Source organism: Alnus glutinosa, chromosome 10 (genome assembly GCF_958979055.1).
Source record: "Alnus glutinosa chromosome 10, dhAlnGlut1.1, whole genome shotgun sequence".
NCBI lineage: Eukaryota > Viridiplantae > Streptophyta > Magnoliopsida > Fagales > Betulaceae > Alnus > Alnus glutinosa.
The window spans coordinates 11,251,360-11,264,962 of record NC_084895.1 but is presented as its reverse complement, the minus strand read 5'-3'; the positions used below and the strand labels follow the sequence as shown (position 1 = coordinate 11,264,962).

Sequence of the window (13,603 nt, the reverse complement as noted above, 5' to 3'; positions counted from 1 at the left end):
AGTGGATGAAGAAGAGGAGTCTGCAGAGGATGTGGCCATGGAGGAGCGTTGGCTTGTTGAATGCTCTAATACCATGAAAATTCTTAGAAAAACTGTTTGGTTACTTCTACCAAAACAGCGAGAATTCATTGTATATATATAGCCAAGTTGGCTTGAAGCATTTGTACAAAGGTTTTTACAAGAGCTGAGAATTGTTACTACAAGAAGCTAAGAATCAAGGGGATCAACATGATCAGTAAAAGAGGAAAACCAAAGCAGGAAATTTGAGAAGACTCCTCTTGAGGCTTGTCCTAGGTGCATGGCTGTGAAGAGTGCAGAAGAGCTGAATGCAGGGGCTGCTATAGTTGCAACTGTTTGCAGAAAACATGGACACATGTTTTCTGTCAAAGGCTGCTATCAATTAGTGCTTTGTTGACTTGGATTTGTTGCATGAGATGCTGAATACGTGGAGGATGCAGGATGACTTTGTGGGGGCTTTTGATTTGCTGCATGAATTGAGGAACACGTGGAAGAAGCTGAATTCACTTTAACATATAATACCTGTGTGTATATGGGTTTCTTGGTGATTATGTGGCTAATCTCAAATTCAAATATAATTTCAAGTCAAACCGACTTACATATTTAATGGAAATTTTTTTGCTTCTTATTTGTTAAAGGCATCTAGCCATTCCAAGGAAAAAGAAATGGAAACATTCAGAAAAGTGAAACATCTCTTAAAGTATGGTGAAAGACAGAAAAATATTTGGAAAATATAATTAGCTTTGGTCTCAAATTCGGTAGCCAATCGAAGTATGATTTAGGGATAAGAAAGTATTCCTCATATTGAAAACCCTATGTTAAAATCATGCAGTTGGTTTTTGGTTTCTCAAGCTCGTATTATGGTATTCTATGACTTGTATGATATTTAAACGTGGCCCTCAAACATATAATACTTATGGATGGAGATGGGTTTCTGGGTATCTTGACTAGAGATGGTTGCTAGTTGTGATGACTCTATGCATCATGCAATTTCTTTTGTGCATCTTTGTATCCTCTAGTCATGTATTGGCTATGTAATTATTAGGCACGAGATGGTTCTGTTGCAACATGGAAATTAAATGGGGTGCTATTATAGTTAGTTTTTAATTTTTTCTTATGGTAATGGATTTAGTTTTTACACTTAAAGAGTACATGCTTGTGCCTCTCTCTCTCTCTTCTCTTGCTTTGCATTCGTGGTTTGTGCTGAAGCATGTGGAGATAGAATTAGGCTTTGTTGGAGTGTACACTAGTACATGGCATATGCTCTATAAAGGTTCTCAATCAAGGTTGTTCATGCAAATGTGTTTAGTAGGCCAATAAATTCTCTTTCTGAACCCCAACTCCCCCTTCCTTGACAATCTTGAGAATCATTAATTTTATTGTAATAGCGAAAACTATCAAGTATAATATCTGGAAGCATGTAACAAAGTGATCATGTATTATTATATTAATGGGTTAAATCCATTTTTAGTGCCTGTGGTTTGGATTGTTATCAATGGCTACCTAGGGTTTAAAAACTGCCAGATTGGTACATGCGGTTGTCTTACTAGCTTTTGTAATCCCTCCGTCCTTTGGGCATGTTTCATTGTTGGAATATTAATTTACTTCAACATGTGATAAAGTTCTGGATATTGATTTCTTTAGCTTTAAAAGAGGTTTTACATTCTAAATAACGAGAGCTTTCTAAAATGATAGTAGTGCTATTCTTTTTCCCCATATTTTCATCCTCAATTCCACATGTGTGTTTGTGAGAGTTGATCAATATCATTACTTCTTTCTTTTTCTCAGGCACATTTCTTGTATCATTTTTAGCTTGCTTGTATCTCCAGCACCATAAATATATTTATTATACTACGTTTACTATACTACGTTTACTGTCCTTTTGTTTGTTTGTTTTTTTTTTTTTTTTTCCAGGAATATGATAAAGTTGGCTGTGAATTTCCCAACTTTAATTTCAATGTATCCCATCATGGTGACAATGTGGCCATAGCATCTGAACCTTTGTGCCTTGTAGGGTTGGATATCGTCTCTTGTGTGATTCCCCAGAAGGTGACAGTTCTAGGATTCATTCAAAACTTCTCATCATACTTTTCAAATTTGGAATGGGATAATATAGTCAATGCTGGCTCTTGTGATGATATTTTGGTCGAGTTTTACAGGTATGGTTGTACTTTAGTTGTAGAGTTCTTAACAGAAAACCATTAGATCAACTAGAATGCAGGGGGAATGAAATATATATTTTTAGCAATTGATCACTCGAAATATTTTTCTTGATTTTACTGTCAATATCCACCACCATTACACTTTCACCCCATCTTGTAAAATGCTAGTAAATTCAAAATTTTGATAAGCTTATATTTATTGTCCATTCTGCTGTGGAGAAAACAGATGAAAAAGTAAAGAAAAGATTAAGAACTTACAACCTCCAACACTAAATGCTACCTACGTAGCTACTTTTATGTTTTCTTCTTTTTCGGCTACCATGAGAGCAACCACTAAAATGCTGAAGTTAAGATGGTATCCAGCTACAACCACCCTGCTTTGCCAGTATAACATTGGGTAGTTGCTTTTGGGTTATTGAATCTGTTCATAATCAGGAAGATGAAGATGAACCTTAAAGAAGGAACTGGTTAGGAACCTAGCAAATGCAATGCACTTGTAGCTCTCTTCACAAGGTAGTGGCTACAAATACATCTTGCCCCCAGTGCACACGAAAAGTGGCTTGTTCTTCCAAAAGAGCAATTTTGATTATTCTTTCGATTGCTTATTAGTAACTATCGTTAGCTTCTCACCCAATAACTATTATGGCTGCTAAGCAAGCAGAAATATAGGGGTGCAAAGATTTGAGCCTCTGGTCAATTAGAATATCAATTTGCAGTTTATACTTTTTGCAGATATTGGTGTCTGAAAGAAGCATATGTCAAAGCCACAGGGAGTGGACTGGCTTATGGGTTGGACAAAGTGGAGTTTCATAGCACTAGCTGGAGCAACATCTCTGTTAAAATTAATGGGGAGGATATGAAGGAGTGGGCATTTTGGCTTTCTGAGATGGGGAAAAGACATTTGGTTAGTTCCTTATCCTATTTGACGCAATTACAGAAAGCGTAAATGTACAGAGGTATCTTTGACGCAATTACAGAAAGCATGACGGACCTATGATTAATAGTTGACCCTCCATGAAAAAAAATAATAAAACATCATTATGTGATTACTGGCATAGAAGGTATTCCATGTGATCAAGTATTTAGGTTGTAAGTCAACCATATTGATTTGAGTAATCAGGTCATTGCCAAAAACATACAAGTTTGCTTACTTTTTTTTTTTTTGAACGGTACCACTGCTTATTATTGAAATCTTAAGAGTCAAAACAACATGATCCCAAAGAATAGGAATCTAGGGACTAAACACGTTCCCTAAGTATAATAGTATCCAAAAAATACGGAGTGTCCTCAATCCAGCACATTTCCTCTTCATGAAGAGTCGCCTCCTTCGCCAGCAAATGAGCTACCCCATTGCATTCGCTATGGACATGAACGAAGGTAGCAGACCTTAATCCCTGAATTTCTTGAACTATACTTTCAATCAGATGGCCAGTAGCAGATAAAAAGGGAGGTTTTGAGTGAATTTCGTTAACCACTTGAGAAGCATCTTCCTCAAATATTACATCAAGAAAACCAAACTCTTTGCAAAATAGAACAGCCCAAAGAGCAGCCATAGTTTCTGCTGTCTTCGGGTCAACTGAGATGTTTTTCCGCACACATTTCGCTGCCAGGACATCGCCCTTACAATCCCGCGCAACCATACCCATCCCAATACAGGGCTCCTTTCCATTTATAGAAGCATCCCAGTTTACCTTGATAGTACCATCCGGAGGAGGTTGCCATTTGAAATTTCTGGTAATGGGGGGAGTCTCCTGATCAGCCACCTGGTTTGAGTCACTAGATTTACACCGCCAAAACTCCTTAAAGATTCCATTGCCCCCACTAGGACATCATTAGGGTGCTTGAATTTTCCTTCAAAAACAAGAGAGTTACGACGAAGCCAAACACATCGAGCAATCACTACAATGAGCTCCACTTCATCCCTTCTAAATTGTTGCATGATATTCTCCAGTAGGTCCTCAAAACTTACACTGTCATTGCTGCATTTATGGAAGCATGAGTTCCCCCCCCCCCCCCCCCCCCCAACATCCTGTGACGCTGGGCATGACCAAATCACATGCATGGCCGTTTCTCGTTCTCTTTTACAGCAGGGACACATATTATCTTCTACCACCTTCCTTTTTGATAAATTGGATCTAGTTGGCAAAATATTGTGGCATGCACGCCATGTGAACATTTTCACTTGATTTGATACACACAAAGCCCACAAGTCCTTCCAAAAGCCCTTCTCGACGCCACCCCTAGAGCTTTGTGCACTAGAGGAGTCAATCAATTCCTTACCCAGGTGGTATGCACTTCGTACGGTAAAAATAACATTCCTTGATGCCTTCCAGAATTGTATATCCTTCGAGAGACAGGGACTCAGCGGTATGTTTTCTATTACTCGGGCCTCTTCACTAGTAAATATTTCCACCAGAAGCTCCTGTTTCCAACAACCTCGATTCTGGTCTATAAGCACGTTTACCATAGACTCTGGTCCAATGATCTTTGGAGGTGACTGGACAGAGTGGGTGATGGGCGTTGGCAACCATCTATCTCCCCATATTTTTATAGACTTCCCATCCCCGACTCTCCACAACAAACCATGCGATAATAGAGACCTCGCACTACAAATACTATGCCAGACAAATGATGCCCTTGCTCTAATGGGAGCCTCCATAAAGCTTGAATTCTGGTAATACTTAGCCCGCAAAATCCTGGCTGTAAGGGTATTTGGATTTTGAATAATCCTCCATCCTTGTTTAGCAAGGAGAGCTTGGTTGAAAATTACCAAATCCCTGAATCCGAGTCCTCTTGCTGTTTTGGACTTCCCCATTCGATCCCAACTCATCCAATGTATTTTGGAAGTTTTGGACATATGACTCCACCAAAAACTCTGCATCATGGCATTTACCTCCTTGCACAGCAAATTAGGCAGCTCAAATACAACCATGCAGTACGTGGGAATTGCCTGCACCACGGCCTTCAATAGTACTTCCTTTCCTGCTTGGGACAGAAAATGCACCTTCCAGTTATTAAGCCTCTGCAGCACTTTAGCTTTGATATGTTGTAATGCTTGAGTCTGAGATCTACCCACAAACGTAGGTAAACCTAGGTAAGCGTCAATGCGGTGAGTTTCAGTTAACCTAGATAACCGAAGGATTTCCTGCCTCCTCTCCAAACTGGTATTCCGACTGAAAAACACTGACGTCTTTTGGAGGTTTAGCTTTTGCCCCGAAGCCTGTTCATAAGTCCCTATAATTTTCGTTAGCCTTCTCCATCCCACCCCATTGGCCTTACAAAATAAGATACTATTGTCGGTGAAGAATAAATGGCTTTATCTTTGGCCCTCGGGGGGATGTAGGCACCCCTGAGATAACTCCATTGTTCTCCGCTTTGGTAAGCAAGGCACTAAAAGCTTCCGCACATATAATGAACAAGTAGGGGGATATGGGGTCCCCTGCCTTATTCCCCTTGTAGGCCTGATTTCCCCCACTGGGTTGCCATTTATCAGTACCGAGTACTTGACCGAGACGACACATTGCATTACCAATCTGATCCATCGTTCATCGAACCCCATCCTGTGCATAATAGGTTCTAAGAATTTCCATTCCACGTGGTCGTATAAGCTTGGCAGGTATGAAAGCATGGTTGGCATGGTCTCGAAAGCCGCTATAATGCTATCCGTTATAAGCCTGGCAGGTATGAAAGCACTCTGCGAACAAGAAATAATGTCTGGCAAGACTAGTTTAAGCCTATTAGCCAATACTTTAGAGATCAGTTTGTAAATTACATTGCATAGGCTAATCGACCTAAATTCCATAACACTTTCCGGGCATTGTACTTTAGGAATAAGTGCTATATAAGTGATGTTGATCTGACAATCCAGGTCACTCGTATTAAGAAAGTGAAGAATAACAGAACAAACCTCTTTCTTGATGGTGGCCCAATTGGCTTGGTAGAAACACGCAGAGAAACCGTCTGGGCCTCGCGCCTTCATAGGTGACATTTGGTTCAAAGCAGCTGAATTTTCCTCTTCAGAGAAATCGACCAAGAGCTTTTGGTTCATCTCCCTGGTAATCCTGCTATCAACCACATCCAAAGAAGCCTCCATTTCCACCTCTGTTCCAGTCGTGAACAGCTCCGAAAAATAGGACACAAAGGCTGTTTCAACATCCATTTCTGTGGAACACCATCTGCCAGTCGAATCTTTAATCCTCAAGATTTGGGATCGTTGCTTCTTCTGTGACGCACAAGCATGAAAATACCTTGTGTTACGATCCCCAAATTGAAGCAAGAATTCCTTTGCCCGTTGTCTCCACTTCAAATCCTCCCTTGCAAGAAGATTGTTTATCTCATCATTTAGCCGGTGTTCTTCTTCCCAAGTGTTCACCTGAACAGCCGTCTGGATAGAATGAAGTTCCTTCAACTTTTCTATGACCGTTTGCTCAACAAGATTTTTTTGTACGCGGACCCACTGCTTTAGACGCCTTCGACATCCCGAGAGATTACTTTGGATGGTCTGCCAAGGACGTTCCCACCTCTTCTTGGGGTGCCATACTTGCTTTATCACTGCACCATGCTCTTTATTTTTTGTCCATTCTGCTTCAAATCGAAAGCCAGTAGTTTTTGGCCATCTCGTGGTCTGAGAATTAGAGAAAGATACCTGGATCGGATGATGATCCGAGGTAGTGCGAGGTAACACCTCCACCTCCGTAATGTTGTAAAGGGCACACCACTCTATATTAGCCTCAGCCCTATCCAACCTTTCCATCGTGTGCTCTCTCCCATGCCTTCCATTCCACCATGTAAACTTCGGCCTGATGAATCCTAGGTCCGCCAGTTTGCAGTCTGAAAAAGCATTTTGGAAGGCTTGCATTTGGGAGGTAGGCCGAATCGACTTGCTTGATTTCTCCGATGCTGTAATAATTTCATTAAAATCACCCAGACACAACCAAGGGTTCGGGTGAAGCCTGGCCAAATGCCTAAGCAAAGCCCACGACTCCCCCCTCCTTGCAAAACATCAGGTGACTGTAGAAACCCGTGAATTTCCATGCAGGGTCCAACAGGCTATCCTGAACCACCGCATTAATATGACGTCTACTGTAATTTTGAATCACCACCGAGATGGAGTTCTTCCATAACAGCATTAGCCCTCCACTTTTACCTACGTAATCTTCCACAAAACAGTGATCGAATCCGAGCTTAATACGAATTCCAGCAGCCCTCCTTGTGTTCATTTTAGTTTCCATAAGGAAAACTAAAAGGGGTCTCTTAGCCCTCACCAATTGGCGAAGGGAAAGAATTGTTTGGGGGTTCCCAAGCCCTCAACAGTTCCAACTTAAAGCGATCATTGGTGGTGGCGGGGCTGCCCAGCAACCACCGCCTTAGCCCTCGGCACATTAGTGGGGCTTACCTGGATTTTCCTACCCTTCTTGGTATTTAGCATTGTATCCCCTTGCTCCCATGCAATCTGCTGCTTCTAACCTTCTGTTTCATCTGTGGGTTCAATAGAGATCCCTGCTCGTTGGGTTGTTCTTGACCGCTTCCTTGAGGGTGGACCGAGACCATCTTTACCCCTGGACACGATCTCGGCCTTCTCCCCATTGAACGTACTCTCTAGAACCTTCCACTCGGCTACACTCTTATCAGTCGTACCAGAGGATAAAACAGAGTGTGAAGAAATATTCACTGCATCTTGACCCTCATTTCTCCTAGCACCAACCTCGACATATGGAAAATACGTGTCATACATTGGGTCCTTCTCAAGATTTAGGGATAATTGCACCGTTGGTCCCTGTGGTATGCCATAATTATTTTTCACTCCCTATGGTTTAAAAAGTTCATGGGAGGTCCTTGTGGTTAGCGATAATTACAAATCGATCCCTACAATCAAATTCCGTTACAAATTTTAACAGATTCCGTCAAATGCTACGTCAGCGCCATGTGTCACCAATAAGATGGCGACACGTGTCCATCTTAATAAAAAAAATAAATTTATTAAAAAAAATAAATAAATTTATTTATTTATTTAAAAAAAAGAAAAAAAAAAGGTAGCAAAGGGTGACTGGGCCACCCCCAGAGGCCATCGGGGGTGGCGCGTGACCACCCCCAGGCCATTGGGGGCCTGGGGTGGCGTGCGGCCACCCCCAGTGGCCGGGGGTGGCCATCGGGCTACCCTTAGAAGATCTAGGGGTGGCCCGAAGGCCACCCCTAATGGCCTGGGGGTGGCCGCACGCCACCCCTTTTGGGGTGGCCTAGCCACCCCCTTGCCACCTTTTTTATTCTTTTTTTTTTAAATTTTAATTTTAATTCTTTTTTTAAAAATAAGTATTTTTATTTATTTTTTAATAAATTTATATTATTTTATTAAGATGGACATGTCAGCACCATGTGTTGCCAATAAGATGACACGTGGCGCTAACATGGTATTTGACGGAATCTGTTAAAATTTTTAACGAAATTTGACTGTAGGGATCGATTTGTAATTATTGCTAACCACAAGGACCTTTCATGAATTTTTAAACCATAGGGAGTGAAAAATAATTATGACATACCACAGGGACCAACGATGTAATTATCCCCGAGATTTATAACCTCATCTTCCTTTAAACATCTCCAAACCATTTTATTGAGGCCCGAGTCAAACTGGCCCACAAACTTATGTGACAAAGTGCCACTTTTGGCCTTAGTCAAGTCTTCTGGAATAGACTTGGATGATTGGCCCAGCTCTAAGATATTATTCCCAAACCTGCACTGAGACTCTTGACTTAAGTCTATAAGGTCCCACCCTTGATCTTCCTTCCGAATATAACTTTTAATACCTTCCTTATAATCCACCTTCATAGCTAGAGTGTCTGCATCGCAATCACCCAAGGGATTCAGACCCCGCGTATCCCGCCGTAAAGGAAATAAATTAGTAGGTGATTCAACATTCCCTGCAAGGAAACAATCCTCGCCATTAATTTCTTCATTAACTTCCCCATTACCATTACCCATTGTTTCCATATTGGCTAAGTCTGTCCTTGAGATAGGTTTATGGCCCCTATGGGTGGAAGCCCCACTACCCTGCGGTTCCTCCCCCGTTTCTCTTCTTTCTACATAGTATTCAGGTGTAGGGAACGACTTTCTTGATCTGCCATCAGTTTTACCCAGACTATCTCACCCGGGACGAGGTGCTTGCCGTCTGGACGGGAAAATAACTCTCAACCATGGGCCATAAGGCTGGTCCTCCTCCGTGCTTGGACTACGCTGACTGCCGTCACGATGACAGCCTTTCTGCCCATGCAGGATAACACCGCACTGATAACAATAGTTGGGTAGCTTTTCATACTTGAATGCTATCCATATCGATCGATCCTGGATGTGCAACATTCTACCTCTTGAAAAAGGTTTTGATAAATCCAGCCTGATTTTGACCTGAAGATATTCGCCCCACCCCGGGTCATCATCGTGCACATCGACTGCCTCTACTACTCCTACCGATGCCCCTAGCTTCTGTCCGGCCGCTTTCCCCATGCATGCCAATGGCAAGTTGTACATACGGACCTAAAAGGCGGCATGTTCGAAAGATATCAAACTCGGCTAGAGATATTAAATTACTATAAAAAATCCACGGTCTGCCGTCCATAACTTTAATTTTATCCCCTTCTTCCTCAAACTCAGCGATAAAAATATTACCACCAATTACTTGGAACGAAACCGTGCCCACCGGGCGCCAGATCTTCAACAACGGAACCCTGAAGTATTCCTTAGGGACAATCCGCTCCGCCATTAACTTTCCTATTAGACACACCTTCCCACGATGAATCATAGGCTCAATTTCATCTGCCTTCAAAGTCACCCCATCGTTTTCTTCTTCGTTGAGAGAAAACTTTCCCTATCTCACTGTTAGATCTTCTTCCATGGCTTGAGAAAACCACCGCCGCTATCTCCAAGTCCTCAAATAGAACTGGAGGCCCCCAGCTTCACCCCTAGGTTTTCAGAGAGAATTCCTTAGAGGGAAGGCGTTACAAGTTTGCTTACTAATGTAATTAAGTGTGGAAAACCCATCAACCGGAAGACTCATGCTTAGAAGCATCTCTACTCTCACTTACACCAACAATCTGTAATATGCATTACAAAAAGCAGAAGCAGTACTACTTCCAAGTGAAATTAATTAAATGGTTTCAAAATTGAGTAACATACCATATGCACAGTGGATGAACACAGGCCTGTTCTGAGCTCTCTTTCGACAAGCCCACTGAACAGCTGACTCGAACTCAGCCGGCTGAGGACTCCTCGTATCCCAAGTTGGTATACACAAATAGGCGTGGCCCGAGAATTCCAGCCTTCTTGGCAATTCACAAGTACAATCGACGACAGCAGGTTTACCGGACGGCAATTTATCCGGCGAAGAAGGCCATCCGCCAACATACAATCCCTTGCAAATTTCATTATAAGGGGCTTCCCCACTTCCCAATCTCCGCAATGCTAAGAAACCTCGAACGAAGTTCAAATAAGGGCTGAACATGATTATGGACCAAGAACATGGGAAGATTGATAGAAGGATGTCAAGCAATAGAAATTAACAAAGATATCAAAGAGGTATACAAGAATGGCATTGATAACAATGTGAAATTGATAGGATTCTCGTGAATCCCCAAACTTTCTCCGTGGCGTGGTCCTCACGCTTGGCTTGATCACTACATAATTTCCTTCTAGGGATTACTTTCTTGTGGATTACGTTTGTTTGATTTCCTGATTTCCTATTTTCATAATTAGCTTATTTTCTAGCCTATAAAAGGATGTAGATGCCGTATGGCTAAATAATCAATGAAGAAAAATATTACATTTGCTTAAGCAAATATTGGAGGCCGATCCCCTCGAAGCGATCATATTGGAGGCCGATCCCCTTGAAGCGATCGTTATCTTTTCTATTTCCTCGTCTATTTCCTAATTTCTCTTGATAGAATCCCTAGGATCCTATCATCTGGTATCAGAGCCGTCGTTCTGGGCGTTCCGTTGGTTGCAAAATCATTCTTGGAGTAATCGTGGCTGCTGGGTAGGCGTTGTTCGTGCTTGAGAACCCGTGGCTGCTGTGGGCATTTTTTTTATTTTTTTTTTCCATAATGTGAACCAGGTTGGGTGTTCATAGTTGAAGAAGAAAGGGTGTGTTTGGGCTGTAGACTAAGTCCAATCCAGGTGTGTTCTATTCCAGTACAAGGATATTCCTATTCTGGTTTTAAGGCTTGTGTCATTACACTGTTTGGCTATTAGTTTATATTAATTCCTGTTCAAGTTTTGTTATCCCTAAGTTAGCTTATTGCTTGTAAGGGCACAAAAAAAAAAAAAAAAAAAAAAGGAAAAAGAAAAAGAAAAAGGAGTTGTATGCCCTATACGCGTAATCAAAAGCGAGTGTTAGGAATTTTTGATTTAACAACTTATTCAATGGCCACTGGTAGCGGCAAGGAACAGACTTAAGAGGAAACACGATTCTACTCGAGATTTTTAAAGCAGTTGAAGGAGCTTATCACCCAAGTCATTCAAGAGGAGCGCAGTACGGGACCATCCCCACCCAGGACCCCACCTGCGACACGTCATCACAACCAAAATTCCAGCCTTTCGCGTATGAAGTTGGATTTTCCTCGATGGGATGAAGACGATCCATCTGGTTGGGTGTCGCGAGCAGAGCGATTTTTTCACTTCCATGGAACACCAGAAGCTTCAAGGGTTGACATTGCATCCATCCATCTTGAGGGCGAAGCTATCCAATGGTATGATTGGTTCGAGGCAAGCCATGGAATGCCCACTTAGGCAACATTTGTTGAAGGATTGCTGGTGTGATTCGGCCCCTCCGCATTTGAGGACGTCGACGGTGAACTAGCTAAGATCCGACAGACCTCTTCAATCAGTGAATACCAAAGCCAATTTGAGCGCCTAGCCAATCGTGCCCCCGATTGGTCTGAAAGACAATTGATCGGTACCTTCGTGGAGGGTCTTCAACCAGATATCAGGAGAGAAGTTAAGACTTATCGGCCACGGACCATAGTAGCTGCATTTTCATTTTGCAAGGGTACAAGAAGAAAAGCTTAGTGATGAAACACATCGAACAACTCGGAATGTCAGTAGACCAGCCGTTGATGAGGATGGCTCTTCTTCAACGCCAACTCGGAAGACTGCCCGTTTGACTCAAGAAGACCTTAAAGAAAGAACAACCAAAGGACTTTGTTGGCATTGTGATGAGAAGTGGCACAGAGGGCACATGTGCAAACAAGGAAAACTACTGATGATCAAGCCAAGGGTGAAACAAATGGCGCAAGATGTGGACATTGGCAAGGCTGCACAAGAAGACGATGAGCCTATTGGTGGAGATGACAATGAAGTGACTTACACTGTACATGCTTTGGCAGGCTACTCAAACCCGCAAACCATGAAGGTTAATGGTTTCCTTAAGGGCCAACAAGTTACAATGTTAATTGATACCGATAGCACTAATAACTTCCTTGATGAGAGTATTGCACAAAATTTCTGCATTCCAACGGAGGATTGTGAGCCATTTGAAGTCACACTAGCGGATGGGGGTACCTTGACGTGCAAAAGTAAGCTCAAATGTTAAGTTGGTAGTTCAAGATCTGGTGCTACGAGCAGATTTGTACTTATTACCGCTTGGTGATTACAAGGTGGTCCTGGGTATTGAATGGTTGAGGACTCTTGGCTATGTACTGTGGAATTTCTCCAAGCTAACTATGAAGTTTACTTTAAACGGGAAAAGAGTGATAGTCCGAGGGAAACGAGGTAACAACATCACCACTGCCAGTAGCCACCGCATGGAACACATTTTGAAAAAGACATGCAAGGCCTCATTAGTACCCAACCTTGAGGGCAAGGTTGCATTTAAGGGTGGAGGAATGATAGGATTCTCGTGAATCCTCCCAAACTTTCTCCGTGGCGTGGTCCTCACGCTTGGCTTGATCACTACATAATTTCCTTCTAGGGATTACTTTCTTGCGGGTTACGTTTGTTTGATTTCCTGATTTCCTATTTCCATAATTAGCTTATTTTTTAGCCTATAAAAGGATGTAGATGCCGTATGGCTAAATAATCAATGAAGAAAAATATTACATTTGCTTAAGCAAATATTGGAGGCCGATCCCCTTGAAGTGATCATATTGGAGGCCAATTCCCTCAAAGCGATCATTATCTTTTCTATTTCCTCGTCTATTCCCTAATTTCTCTTGATAGAATCCCTAGGACCCTATGCACAGAAGATGAACATAACAGCTGCCTTAAATCCTATCAAAACTGAAATACCCAACCCCATCTTTTCTTTGCTCAAGCTACAATATTGGAACCAAAATAACAAATTCAAATCAGCAATTGAAATGGGTTCCTCATGTTGGTACTTCGGAAATTTTGACTAAGGTCTTTAGCCTAAACTTAGGAACCAATGTTAGGCCATGACC

General features: G+C 42.1%; 1 protein-coding gene across 1 annotated transcript; it reads left to right on the top strand.

Annotated features, from left to right (window-relative positions):
• Positions 1 to 298: 298 nt before the first annotated feature.
• Positions 299 to 3,156, top strand: LOC133879034 (uncharacterized). The gene is made up of 3 exons (XM_062317585.1): positions 299 to 352; positions 1,933 to 2,177; positions 2,913 to 3,156. The coding sequence occupies exons 1-3, from the start codon at positions 299 to 301 to the stop codon at positions 3,124 to 3,126; spliced, it is 513 nt and encodes a 170-aa protein (XP_062173569.1). The 3' UTR covers positions 3,127 to 3,156.
• Positions 3,157 to 13,603: the final 10,447 nt, after the last annotated feature.